Source organism: Nannospalax galili, unplaced genomic scaffold, assembly GCF_000622305.1.
Source record: "Nannospalax galili isolate Female #2095 unplaced genomic scaffold, S.galili_v1.0 scaffold1745, whole genome shotgun sequence".
Lineage (NCBI taxonomy): Eukaryota > Metazoa > Chordata > Mammalia > Rodentia > Spalacidae > Nannospalax > Nannospalax galili.
Window position 1 is genome coordinate 212,053 of NW_008352148.1, and position 14,652 is coordinate 226,704.

General features: G+C 45.5%; 1 protein-coding gene across 1 annotated transcript in view; it reads right to left on the reverse strand.

The window, feature by feature from the left end:
* Positions 1–7,273: 7,273 nt before the first annotated feature.
* Positions 7,274–14,652, reverse strand: part of LOC103746744 (arylacetamide deacetylase-like 4) — a 12,759-nt gene continuing 5,380 nt past the window's right edge. Inside the window, exons 2-4 of the mRNA XM_008849035.1 lie at positions 12,644–12,860; positions 10,160–10,223; positions 7,274–8,045 (exon numbers count right to left, since the gene is read on the reverse strand). Of these exons, the coding sequence (XP_008847257.1) occupies positions 7,274–8,045; positions 10,160–10,223; positions 12,644–12,860 (1,053 nt within the window). The remainder of the gene's footprint in view (positions 8,046–10,159; positions 10,224–12,643; positions 12,861–14,652) is intronic.

The following is a 14,652-nucleotide window of genomic DNA, read 5'->3' on the forward strand; positions in this document are numbered from 1 at the left end:
TTTTCTTTATTTTTGAGAATTTCCCACATGTATACAATGAAACATGATCATATCTACCCTCCATTCTTCATCCAACACCCTCCTTACCCCTCCAATGTGTCACTCTCCAAACTTCATGGCTTGTCTTTAGTCCATGAAATCCAGTTCATGCTGCCCATATATGCATAACTGTAGGGCCACACACCATATGTGCATGATTGTAGGACCATACACTAAAGCTTAGGAAACCTACTAGTAGCCTTATCCTTAGTAAAGAATAATTCTCCATCCAGGAAAAAAAAAAAACTATCTGCTGCCAATAGCTCCTTTGGTATGGGATGGGAGCTGGAGATCATCTACCTTGTCTATGCTGGGAGTTTGGGTGGCTTGATCTTGTGCGGATCTTGTGTAGATAAGCCCAGCCACTGTGCGATCATGATTGCAATAGTCATGTCATGTGCAGAAAAGAGCATTTCACAGCACTTCTCCCCGTCCTCTGGCTCTTACATTTTGCTTTTTTCCTTGATATTTTAGTGTTTCCCTGTTTTTCCCTATCAGTTGTATGTAGGTATGACAGCTACATGCAGGAGATGGGAGGGAATAGGCCACTTCCACCGACCTCTTTGGAGCCATCTGTGTGCACCAAAGACATTCTGTTGTTTTTATTTTAATTTTTAGTTATCAGTTCTTTGAGATTATCATGTGATCATATTTAGATCATATTTACCCCCACTCCACCAAGTCTTCCAAAATATAGCCCCTTTCCTATAGAATTACTATTGGAAGTTCCTCAAAAACTTAGAAATCATATGATGCATTCATCCCAGTCCTGGGCATTTACCTCAAAGGACTTGATATTCTACCAGAGATACCTGTTTTTCATGTCCGTTGTTGCTTTATCCACAATAGCCAGAAAATGGAAATGACCTAGATGTGCATCATCTGATGAATGCACACTTTCACAATGGAACGTTATCCAGCTCCTAAGAATAAATGAAATTACTACATTCACAGGTAAATAGATGGAACTGGAAACAATCATCCTAAGTGAATTAACCCGGAACCCTAAAGGCAAACACTGCATGATCTCTTTCATAACGGGGATGCTAATGTTTAATCTGTAGATAGCTGTGTTTCAATCAGTAAATCAAAGGATTTCAGGAAACTAATAAGGGCCATCGGGTGGTGGGTCGTGGAGGCCAGAGGACGCAGTAATATAAAGGGGAAAGGGGATTCATATAATAGCAGGGAGAATAGAAGAAAGAGACCAGAGGAGGGAGGAAGGGGAGGAGTAACTAACACTGAAGGCCTTCTGATAAAGTCGTCAGCCTTTCCCAGCTGTGAACCTTGTGTCAGATCTCCTGGAACTGGAGTTACAGACAGTTGTTGGCCGCCATGTGGGTGCTGGCATTCAAACCCGGTCTTCTGCACGAACAGTCAGTGTTCTTAACCACTGAGCCATCCCTCCAGCCCCTCATTCCTGCAGCCTCTTGGGGAGACCCTTACAACCAGCACACAAAGGAAAAAACATCCCTAGGCTTAGTTTACATCTGCAATACATGCTGTCACTACCCGAGAGAGAGGATGAAACTGCATTGCATTCCTTTTAGGGCTGACCATGAAGACTACCATGAAAAGAGAAGCTGCTGGTGGTCAGAACATTAAACTGTCCATTTCCTATGGGGCAGACAATGGTCAGAACTGTGCTTCTCCGGATTCATGATGGAGTTGTTAACAGGTTGACTGGAGGGTTAAAAGCTTAAAGGAAATAAGACTTCGGTGACGAGGAAGTTGAGGTATATAGACAACCATCTCAAGATGGAATGGGCTATGATGACTCTCCTACTCCAAGCAACTGCTCATCTACTGGAAACTACCAGAAAGTGTTATTCAGTTGCTGGGGGAGAATTGTCATCAACAATCTTACATGTGGAACCTATGTACAACTGTCCCAGCTACCAGGCAAGATGAGACCACTGACATAGTGGCAAGTATGTTATAGAGGTAACTAATCACTTTCTGACTGAATTTGATTCCCACAACACAGGGGGGAATTCACACCTAGTATTATAAACTCTGTCAAAAGCCCACAGCTGGGGAGGCCATAGACCCTAGTGGGAAAACTACTACTGTTTGTTTTTTTTTTTTTTTTTTTTTACTAAACAGACATGCTGTTTGCCATCTAAATATGTTTGTGCCCATAAATTAATGCTGCTGTCAGCTTTGACCAAAGAAGCTTTTTTTTGCACTGGTTAGTGATGACTGGAGAGACTCATGATATGTCAGAGTACTGAGAATAAATGACCGTTGAATGCATGCCATAAATGGGACAGTTACAACAGCCCCTCCAGGGCTCAGGGAACATCATGTAAGAAAGGGCCGAAAGAATGTACGAGCCTAAGGAGGGGCAGGGGAAAGGCACGACATGCCTATTGCACTCTTGAACTCCACAGAAGCTGTGATTACCTGCACAAAGTTGGGCCCATCAACACCCTATCATGAAAGGGGAATGTGCTCATGGGGCCCCACCCCACACTGAGAATTTGTATGAAATTAACTAATGGTTGGTGGGGAAGGGAAACACATTTTCTTCAGTGGTATAGCCACTGTTAAGGTACCAAGCTTCTGTAAATAATCTCTCACCCAGGGCCTGTAGATAAGTCTAATGAAACTCATTAGGTCATAAAAACATAAAAACACATTAAAATAGCTCATTGGGAAAATGAAGGCAATTAGAAGAGTAGCAGAGGCTAGAAGAATATAGAGGGGGTGAGTATGATGACGTACAAAATATACCATGTACATTTATGAAATGAACTTCATAATGAAATGTATTATTGTGTATGATTAACATAGGTTAATGAAAACATTTTTAAAAAAGAAACTGCTCCATAATCCAGTCAACAGCCATCTCTGGATATCATTCACACTCTGTGCCCCATCACAGCATTTCCTTAGGAACTAGGAACAAAGTGACCATGATGCCAGGGATGGAGGCTGTGTCAGGATGAGTAATGACCATTCAAGAATGCCCATGTTCTACTCCACAGACACTGAATATGCTTCCTCACACCCAGAAGCAACCTCACTGATGTGATTAAGGATGCTGATATAGATTGCCAGGATTGTCTGGACAGGAACAGTGTTCTCTTTTTTTTAAATATTTTATTTATTATTTTTTATTTTATGTGTATGAGTGTATTGCCTGCATGTATGTGAGTGCACCCGTGTCGTGTGTGCAATGCCACAGAGGTCAGAAGAGGGCTTCAGATTCCCCTGGAACTGGAGTTAAGGATGGTTCGTAGCAGCCATGTGGGTGCTGGGAATCGAACCCAGGTCATCTGCAAGAGCAGTCGGTGCTATTAACCACTGAGCTCTCTCTCCAGCCCCAGGAACAGCGTTCTTATAGAGTTCTTGCAGGTGAGATACAGAAGCAGCACAGGGAAGATGTAACCACAAAGCCTAGGTCAGAGGCGAAAGAAAAATGGAACATTCCTGACTGAAATCAGGGAGGAAGCGGCCCCAGACCAGAGAATGGAGTGCTTTCAACGTTAGAGATTGCAGTCTCCCCTAGAGCCCCTCCAACAGGAATGCAGTCCTACAGACCCGTCCAAGAGCATATATTTGTGTTGCTTTAAGTCACCAAGTTTGTGAAAATGTCTTTTAACAGCCACAGGAAGGGAACAGCGACTAAGTACAGATTCCGCTTCTCTACCAAAGCTGAACTGACTCCCGCCACTACCCTATGATCTAACACCAGCAGAGACCTACATGTAGTCCACAAGATGGCGCCATTCCCCCACAGAACCAGGCCAGTACATGCAGGGCAGGCAGATTATATTGTCACATCTTAGAGAAAGAAAGCAGAGATCACTCCTCAGTGCAAGAGACTCTGTGGGTTTTTTTTTTTTTCAGTGCTTCAATAATTTTGATTCATTTAGGTTTCACCATAACCAATCAGATGAGGCCCAGCTCATGAGGTTCCAAAGAATATGCATTCTACTGGGAACTGGGCAGCTCAAGGCCATTTGTATCACAACCTGGAAAAGAATCTGGCTGTATTCTGTTCTGAGAATTTGAGTGAGGCTAAATTCAAAAGGAAGGGACTAATTTGTGGGGCAGAGAAGTTTCAAGACAGGGGAGTGTTCACGCTATGTCGTGGTTACCTCTCCCTGTTCTTATCCAGACCTACAGTGAAAGAGAGAGAGAGAGACAGAGACAGAGACAGAGACAGAGACAGAGAGTAGCAATTGGGGCAGAAGGATATGGAAAATGTGCATTTGGGTGAGGAAAGGAGCTTAGGAAAGTTTAAAGATGCAAACAAGATGGCCTGTTCTAAAGAGATGGGCATGCATTCTTCTCTATGACAACAGAAACAGATGCCCCGTGGGCAGAACCATACCCAAGGAAGGCTCCAGCTTGCAAAAAAGCAAAGAGTCTGAACTGAGAATACATTATGATTTTCCTGCTGAAAAACAGCTGTCCAGGAAAGTGTTTTCATTGACTCAGTCACCAAGGCATGTAGAGGCTGCTAGAACCATGGTCCAAGGGAGCCAGGTTATGTCTTGAGCTGGAAACAGAGCTTAGCAGTGTCATCTGTGTGGTACCGGTTTTGCAGGCACAAAGATGTAAGAGTAAGTGGGTCATGGAGGCTCGTGCCAAGGTTCCAAAGAGCCACTGAGGTCATGCAATGTATGGTTGGGTAAGAGTCCCTGCAAGAGGCCCTAAGCAAGACGCCATTATGTAAAACTAACTGTGAAGGTGAAGCCTAAGTTGCAGTGGGGACTTCAGGATGTTAGAAATGTCGCAAACACGTCTGCCAAGGAAAGTTGCAGGCATGGACTGAAGTCAGCCCAAGAGAGAGGCTACCCATGTTACAGGCAGCAGAGGTGGAGGATGTCCTAATTGCGTCTCTGATATTGCAATGAAACATCCTGGACAAAAGCAACTTAGAGGATAAGTGGATTTATTTCAGCTTAGAATTCCAGGTTACAATCTGTCATTGTAGGAAGTCAAGGCAGGAAGTTCAGCTAGTCACATCACACCCACAGTAAAGAGCAAAGAGAAGTAAATGTGTATATGCTTGCTTGCTTACTTTCTCGTGCTCACCTCAATTTCAGAACTCAGACCGTGTGGGCATGGTGCTGTCCACAGTGGACTAGGTCGGTGCTGCCACAGTGGACTAGGCTGTCCCACATCAATTGACTTAATTAACATAATCTCCCACATGTGCCCACAGGTCAAGCCAATATAGACAATCTCACACGGAGACTGTCAAGTTGACACTTAAAGTCAACCAGCACTGAGGGATAGGGCGGCACAAGCCCTTGCCAGCCTCAAACGCTGTACAAGAGCTGCGGGATTTGATGTTTGTACCGCTGGGTTTGGGTCTTTCTTTGGTCTGAGCTCTACTTACTATTTCCGATTCTTACGTTTAAAATAGGAATGTTTATTCTATGCCATTGTATATTAGAAGTACAAAGTCACTGCTATTATTGATTTTTTTGAGTTTGGCGTTGCTTTGTTTTGTTTTGCTTTTACTTTACAGGGGTTCACATTTAAAAACTTGTCTTGAGTGTCAAAAGAGACTTTGGACTAAGAGGAACTTTCCCAAAGTTGAAATCAGTGAATTCTGTATTATGAGATGGCCCATCAGCCTACCGGGGTCATGAATGTGAAATGGCTCCCGTAGGCTCATGTGCTTGAACAGTTAGTCCCCAGGTGATGGCGCTGTTTTGGGTGTCTGTGGATCCTTTGGGAGATGGAAGTCTTGCTGAGGAAGTGGGTCACTGGGGTGGGCCCAGTTTCCTTTCTTGTCTGTGCCGCACTTCCTGCCTGCTGATTGACACCAACCCGCTGTTTCTGCCATGCTTCCATAGTGGACTGTTCCCTCACACTGTGAGCAAATAAACCTTTCCTCCCTTAAGTTGTTTCTTGTCAGGCTTTTGGTCACAGCAACAAAAGTGACTAATATATACAGTCACAGGAAGGAGTCAAAGCCAGTTTTAGCCCTTAAAGGGAAGTGACCCACTTCCCCTCATCATGACCATCTCTCTTCTACAATTCCACCATCTCCTAATTCTTTATTCAAGTTTTGTATCTGTCAGTGGAATTCATCATTCATTATGTCAGAGCCCTTGTGTCTAATTGGAAGTAACTAATCTCCAAGGCATTTTCTATCCAATCAAGAAACAAGGTTAACCCCACAAGCAGCAGAGCGTCACCTCTACCATATTATTCCAACACGGTCTAGTCGCAGATTCAGTGACTCCCTCCTCAAAAACTACAGTTCAACAATGGCCTCATCCTGTGGGCCACAACCAGCAGGCAATATAAAGGTTCTCCTCCCTTTCCATCTGAGCAGAAACAGTGGTACTTGCTGAGCAAGGGTAAGGCTCTTTGTACCAGTGGAAACAGTAGATACAGCTCAGCACCTTAGTTAGTCCTTAGAGAATTCACTTTCCACATCCCAGTTGGTCTCAGAAGCTCCTAAAAGAGCCTCGACTTGAGAACCTGCCTCCTGGTAGACAGAGGTCTGCGCTAGGAAATTTAAAGATGGATCTATGCAAATCTCATGCTCATTCCTTCAGTTCCTCCTCTCTTCCTCTTCCCCTGCCTCTCTTTCCTAAAAAAACTCCTCTAAAACTTTCGTGTGGTCCAGCCTAAGGGTAGATGATGAGTCAATGGAGAGTTTCTCTCAGGCCAGAAAGAGAAAATGTGACTTGGGCTGTAACCAGTGACTTTGACCTTATGTAGTAGGAGTCTGGCCCCTGCATTGCTTTGTCATCGTGGATAGAGTCATCAGTGACTGTGTGGCATTTTCGTGCCGTTTATTCTACATAGACCTGGAGGGCAATGCTTCAAGAAAATGTGAAAAGCATTTTCTTCTCCAAAGACAGACAGTCATGCTCTCAATGAGAGCGGTAGACTATTGCTAGATGCAACGCAGGACAGTGTCATCACAAGAAGAAAAGACATGGTGAGAATCCTTGCAGCCAGCAGAGCCTCAGCTCTGTCTCTTTTTTCTCATCTGGGGCACTCAGCAAAGACCTTTGCTGGTAGCAAAGGCCATCCTTTACTTCCCTACCAAAGGCACCACAGTTACCATCGTATTTTTTTCTTTCTTTTCATTTATGGGGTTTGTTTTTATTTTTAAGAGGTGTTGCTTGTTTTTATTTTGCTTGTTTACTTGTTTATTTAAGGTGAGGTTTTTTGTTTTGTTTTATGGTAGTGCTAGGGATTTAACTTTGCATTCTAGGCAATTGTTCAGCTACTGGCCTCCACCCCTAAGATTTCATATGCCCTTTATGTAACTGACTGTAGAATCCATAACCTCACGTGCACAAGGAAAAGAGAAAATCTTATCAAATAAAAGTATGCATCCATGAAAGCCGTCCTCCACATGGTGCCAGGTTACAGGGACTCCCTGGTCTTCCAAGCGCTTCTTGTACAGCAAGACATCATCCCGGAGGACGTCATGCTCACAACTCACCAGGAATGCCTCAGGAAGCTGAGCTATGGTCTTGTCATCTGCTAGGAGAGGTGAAAGTTCTGCATCTAAAACATGCTTGGTTTCCAGGTAGGCGGCCTCATTAAAAGGTGCAGGAAACTGGGGTTGTGACTCTTGGCGCCTGAATCTTTGGGGGATGTTGTCAGAGCTGAGCCACTTCCTGTACTTCTTCCAAGCATCCGGGTGTATACAAGATCCTTTCAACATGGTGTCTTGCCAAGAGAGATCAATGGCCAAGTTCTTACACACCAAGGTCATCAAGAATTTCCGAGACAGGAATGGGACATCTTGATTCTGTCGGTAAGATGGTAACTGGAAATTGATTAACTGAAGGGCTGGATAAATCAGGACCTGAGCCCGGAGCTGGGGAAGATCTTGTCTGCCCAATAAGACCTGAGAGACCATGGCCACAGCCCCAGCTCCAACACTTTCTCCACAGACTACCACCCGGGAGGGGTCCACCCCATAGGTGTTCAGGGTTTTGAGGAAGTGGATGGAAGCACTCAAACAGTCCCGGAAAGCAACGGGGTGATGATGGTCAGGAAGCTTGCGGTACCTAAGAAGGAAAAAGAAAAAAAAATTGTACATTGGCATGCATACCAAAGGTGGTTATTTGAACAGTGTCCTCTATGCCCAGAGGAGAACGAACCTGATTTAATCTTCAGAATGACCCTAACAGTTAAGGATGTTGTCCTGATTGTCTTCAATTGTCATCTTGAAACAGGCTAGCATCATCTGAAAGGAGAGCCTCAACTGAGCAATATCCTAGGTCAGATCAGCCTGTGGGCATGTCTGTAAGGGATTATCTTGATTGTTCATTCAGGTGAGAGAGCCCAGCCCGCTGTGGGTGGTACCATTCCCTGGGTAGGTGGTTCTGGGCTATATGAGGAGGTGAGCTAAACATGTGCCTACCAGTCAGCTAGCAAGAAGCACCTGTCATGGTTCTTGCTGTATTTCTTGGTTGTGAAGTGAATTCCTTGGTTGAAGGTGGAATAACATGTTCCTGCTTGAGTTTCTGCCTTGACTCACCGTAATGATGGATTGAGACCTGGAGTTTGAAGCTGAAATGAGCCTTCCCTCCCCTAAGTTGCTTTTTGCCAGTGTTTTATCACAGCAACAGAGATGAAACTAAACAGATGGTTATTTCTACTATTTCCTATGTGAATTTGAAGAACCAGCCCACAGTCATTCTCACTTAAAGCCACTTAGATGAAAAATAAAAAGTCTCACACAGGATTATGCAAGTTGGTCAGAAGTAGGAAAACAAGAGGAAAAGCAGTGGCTTGTCATATTGCCTGTATGGAAAGATGGAGAGGCTGAGGTTAAAGTCAAGATAAAGACGTTTCAGTTAGACAGAACAGAGGAGAGGAGAGGGGAGAAGAGGGCAGAGGAGGAAAGGGAAAGGGGAGGTAGAGGCAGGGTAGGGAGGGGTAGAGGTGGGGAGGAGAGGAATGGAGGAGAAAGTCTCCTTGTATTTCAGCACCTCTCAGGCCTCTCCTCCCAGGAACTACCCATTGCAGCCCTCCCACAGTCCAAAGCCCCTTCTTTGACTGAATAAAACCACCAGCCACTGTCTCACAACTGCTGCATCCCACAGGCCCGATATTTGGAATTCCCCACAAAATATCATCACTACAAGTGGTGCCTAAGGAACAAAGAGGAAACGGCAGGCTGACGTGCACGTCAATGCGGATCTTTCTGTGCTCTTCATGCAGGGGATCTTCGATGTCCCCAAGGCCTTCTGGGATTTGGGTTCCAACAATGCAAGTTCAGATACTCTAGAAGCCAAGTGGAGGGAGGTTTCTGAGGCTAGAAAGATGCTGCTACCCACATACACCCAACCTGGAAGATGCCAAGGTGTGAGGGGCTATTGTAGAGGCAGAATCTAACAGGGAAGCTTTAATTTCTCTCACGGCCTTCTATAAATTGTGTCCCACTTACTAGTGTTCTCTGGGAACAAGAAACAGAATTTTAGTGAGTAGCCCCTTCTGCCCTCCATCTACTCAAAGACCCCCTTTTTCCCCCCCAAAAAACTAGTTGAGTCTTAAGTCACTCTCCACACTGGTCCAGGAGTGGCTGGTAGTGGATAGGTAAGTTTTTAACAGTACACTGAGCACTTTCAGAATTATCACCCAAACAGTAACTTTGATCTCGACTTCAGCCATCATCCTACATCCTCCCCAGGCCAATGCCAGCCTGCTGAGAGGAAGGCTACCATGATTCCTGAACCCATTTTTATTTTAACAGCACTGTGTTGCATGTCTATAGGTATTCATAGAAAGTGTTTGACTGATTGTTAATTGTTTTTAACTTTATAAAGAAGGTATTGGGCTTCATGTAAGCTGTTGAAAAGTTTCATTTAATTTTACACTACCTAGATTCTTTCACATCTCAATGTGCCCTCCTGTTTCATCTACTGAGTGGCCATGGGGTGCTCCATGCGGAGCAGTACTGTGTAATCTCATATTCACTTTAGCACGGCTCTTCCACACACACCCCAGCAATGGGTAGCCTTCCGGGTTTCTGCTGCGTTGAAGAGTGCTGTGCCTTTATCCATAAGGGCATGTGCCAGAAAGTCTCTGGGTTTGTTGCCTTTATGGTAATCTACAACCATCTAGATACCCAATCCCCATTCCATGATAAAGCCACTGTCTGTCATAAGTCACTCACCCCACTGACAGCAGCACTGAGTCTGTTTCCCGGGCCAGGAAACTGCATATATTGTGGTAACAATCTGTAAGACAAGAGCAGACCCAATATGGCCCATGAGGAAGGCCTAGAACATCCCATCACAGCCCCAGGACAGAAGCTACAGATGTGGGTAAGCAGCTGACATCTGTCCTGTGTTCTGATTCTTGTCTCCTCTGAAGTGACTGGCTGGCCCTGCCAGACAAAACCAGACAGCACTCCCAATCTCAGTATCAGGGCTGGTGGGGACCTTGAAGTGCATCTTCTGCATCATTTTATTCTACAGTGAGAACTGGAAATGTTTTGGGATCTGAAATGGACAAAGCCAAGATTAGGGGGTTTAGAGTGGCCATTTGGGGATGTGAATAATTTCATATAGATTAGGAAACACACAATGGATGGATGGGACACTTCAATTAGGAGGGTGGTACATCTGACATTCCAGGAAGCAAGTTCCCTAAGGTCACTGCATAGTGCATCTAAGAACAGTGCCAGGCATAGAATCTGACACATGCATGTCCTGTCCAGCCCTGGATGCTGGCACACAGCAGGCACTGGGCAATCTGTTCATGTGATCTACTCAGACTGCTAAGCCATTGAATCAGCATCTCTAGAGTGCAGGCTCAGGAACTGGGATTTTGTAAATGTCATCAAGTGATTTTACATCCATGGAGATTGCTAGGTGGAAGCAAGCACCTTCAGCACTGTGGCAGAAAATGAAAGAGCAGGTACAGAGGCCGATGCGCTGAGGGGGTCTCAGCAGAGGCAGGAGGCCAGCTCCCGTGCTCAAGGTTCTGCAGAAGCATGTTTCAGTCCTGCTGTACATCATTAACATCATCATAGGCGTTTTTAGGTACAGATGCCTGGGACATCCTAATGAGGGACTGAGTCAGCCTGAGGGAAGGCTGATGGCAAGTAAGTGTGACTTTAATGGTCCAAGAAGAGTTTAAATACAGCCAGTATGGAGACCCTCATCCTCCTTACCTGGGCCCTGACCCCTGCCCAACTTCACTTCCACTCTGTCTGCTTTACCTGTGCAAATGACGTCATACCTCAGTAGAGCTTGGCAGGCTGGGGTGGGGACTTCCAAGGGTTTGTGAGATTGAAAAATATTCCTGAACAAGTGTGTCTCCTATACCTGGGCCATATTCATAATTAATTTGTAAATAAGAGAGGGCATTATGGTACACCTACAATACATCCATCAGCAGGTGCAGGAAGTAACCCCTCCCGCATGCCAACTGAATACTACAAGGGGAAAAGCACCTAATCTATCCACCCATGCCTCTGTGCATCCATTCATCCATCCACTTGTTCCTTTACAAATCTATCCTTTTATGTAATTCCCATCTATTTACAGATTCACTAAAAAAATAAAAACAATAGACAACATAGACAGCACAGGTCTTCTCTGCCCTCTTGGAGTTCTCGTTCTTACTAGAGAGTGAAAAGCAGTGTTACAAACATCATAAAAATATTCTACAAGGAGCCGGGTGTGGTGGCACACACCATTAATCCCAGCACTTGGGAGGCAGAGGCAGGCGGATCTCTGCGAGTTCGAGGCCAGCTTGGTCTCCATTAGCAAATCCAGGCCAGCTGCGGCTACAGGGAGACCTTGTCTCAAAAAGACCAAAATATATATATATATACATATATGTTAAAAATATTAAATATATTAAAAATATATATTAAATATATACATATATATTTAACAAGGAAGATGTAATGGAGTCAGGGATGCAAGGGTCTAGCCTCAGAATGGCAGGAAAATTCTTTCCATAAGATGTTGGGGTAGCCCACACTAGAAGGGCCATTTGTGGAAAAAAAGCCAAGATCAAGGGGCAGTTGGCGATTGCCTGGGCAGTTTGGGCAAATTTGATGAGAAGCAAATAGCCTATAAAGACAAAAAGAGAGATGAGCCTAGAGTGTCTCTGTACAAATGGGGGTCTGTCCTGCAGCACAGCAAGGGCAGACAGAGGCACAAGTGCCTGAGTGGGACAGGCCAACGAGGAGCATGGGAGAGGCCAGAGTGCAGAAATGTTTAGTTCTGGGATGTATTTTGAGACCCTTGTGGTTAATGGAGAGGATCAGCTCATGTGTCAAGTAGAACAGAGAACCACTATCAAGATGCCCAACTGAAGGGGTAGAGCAGGTGCAGACTGGTTGGGCTGTGGTGCTCCAGCAGAGGTGATGGAAATACACAAGTGTGAGATCATGGGTGGGCCAGTGTCTCTGAGAAAGAATGAAGGAGGGGGTGTTACACACCAGGTGGTTGGCAGCGTGCGACACTGTTGTCCCCTCCAGAGCTAAGACAATAGAAAACATTTCCCTGGAAACTACAAGCTCATTAACGCCACAACCCTCAGCCTCAATATGGCCTCCCCAAAAGGCTCTCCAACGCTGTTTGATTTGACTCCCTCCCAAGAGTTCCTAATGTAGGTGAGGTTCCTGAGGGACGCTCCTTACCCAGGCCGCCAAAAGCACAACCCCCTCCATGGTAGAAAATGATGCCTCGCCTCGGGATGCAGGATGCTGCCTTGGGCTGAAACAGCCTCACAGGGATTGTGCCAAAACGCAGGTCTTCTACCAGTACACCAGGGTTCTTCTTTGACACCACTCTGTCTTGTACAAAGCGGAAAAACTTGGGCATGGAGCAAATTTTCATTTTCTCGAGTAAATTCCCCTATGGAGAGGTAGAAGGAGACACCAGTTGGCTGTTTTCAGTTATATCATCTCCACTCAGCTGTGTTGCCAATTCTACTGACTGTCTCAACTGAAGATTTTGTACAAAGCACCAATTTGGGTGGAATAGAGTAGGCTTCCCAAAAAAGCAGGGAAATGTCTGAAACTTGTCGTGAAGCTCTTGGAAGTTGGGGGTAGGGGGTCATTCCTCCTTGCACATAAGATTTCTTAGTGGCCTCAGCAGGAAACATCTGTGGTCCCATTGTCTTCCTTCTGTGATGGCTCTCAGCTAATTTCCACTACCCTGTACCTTGTTTCTAAGGTATATAAGTCCCTTAGTTTATTGCTGTAACTTCCTTTAAAATGTGTAAGGAAGACTACACTTTCCAGTACCAGGGCCACTTTATGGCTCCTGTGATGTCTGCCACCATGTTGTCCACAGAAAGGCTGAGGTCTGGCTCAGAGCCTACCACAGTCTCAGGCCCCCTCCACACAGCCTTTGAAGCTGTAAGACTTGTGTCCAACTCAACTGCTGCCCCACACTATGTGGCCTCAGGTCATTCAGTTATAACTTTTCTCACAATCCCCTCATCCACAAAGCAGGGAAAAATTTCATGTACTTCAAGGCTTTCTGAGTGACATAAAGAGAATTGAGTTCTGGAAGTTACCACACAGTGAAGTCTGCCAATGCTGTCTGTCTTTTCCATGATGCTTCGAGCATCAGTTGTGTGCTTGACAGGGATTCTGTATTGCTCTTTAAGTGTGATGAAGGTGGTGACAGGGATAGAAGCCACCAGTAAGCCTGAAGTCATAGCTACCACAGATGCTTGAAGGGGCAAAATGTGGGACCAGAGCCTGGTAGCCACAGATGCCTCAGAACAGTGAGTAGATCTGCCTTGGGTTGCCTTTATGACCTCTGTATCAGCCGAGGTGGAGACTAGATTAGTGAGCTCGGCTGATTATTTCTCAACCTATTCATAGACACCAAGGCATCCCATGGGGGTGGACTCCACCAGGAAGATGAGATGCTTATGGGCTTGCCACATGGCCTCCCAGATCACTGGAGGAAACATCAATGACTTTAGAACATCCTTAATGGCTTATACAGTCCTAAGTCACAGCCTCCCTAACATCATCCCCTTCCCCTCCCTTCCTCTCCTGTACCAGCTACACTGAACTCTATGCCAAGCCCCCAAAGCATAGGCCTCAGGATCTCTCAGTCATCAAGACATCTGTGTGCCTGCTCTCTGACCTCCTGCAGCTGCTGACTCAGAACCCCTCAGCCCCGCAGTCTCCTTCTGCCTTTGCTTCCCCCTCGTCCGTTCCCATTCAGGGCACTGTTTTGGGAGTTTGTAAAGTATGTCCATGATTGTCATTTCCCACTAGAAGGGAAGCTATGAGAGTTCCTTGTCCTCTGTAGTCTCCTCTCTGGTCACAGAGCCTTGACTGGCATCTTCCCAGAGGATGGAGTCAAGGCTTGGTATGCCATGGTGTACAGTCCCAATGGTCATGCACACACTGAGAGTCATAAGGGGTGAACACAGCATAATCCTGGTTCCATGAATGAGCTTCTTTATATTTGTTAGCAAACAAGGAAAGAGGAAATTTTTCCTCTTCCCTCCTAGAATATACTGATGATAGAAGGTTCTAGGAGTGTGCTGGATAGCTTTAGTGTCAACTTGACACACCTGGGTTGAGGGAGCCTCAATCAGGGAATTTCCTCTATTGGACTGGCCTGTGGCCATGTCTGAAGGGCATCTTCTTGATGAGTGATGTGGGAGGGCCCAGCCCAC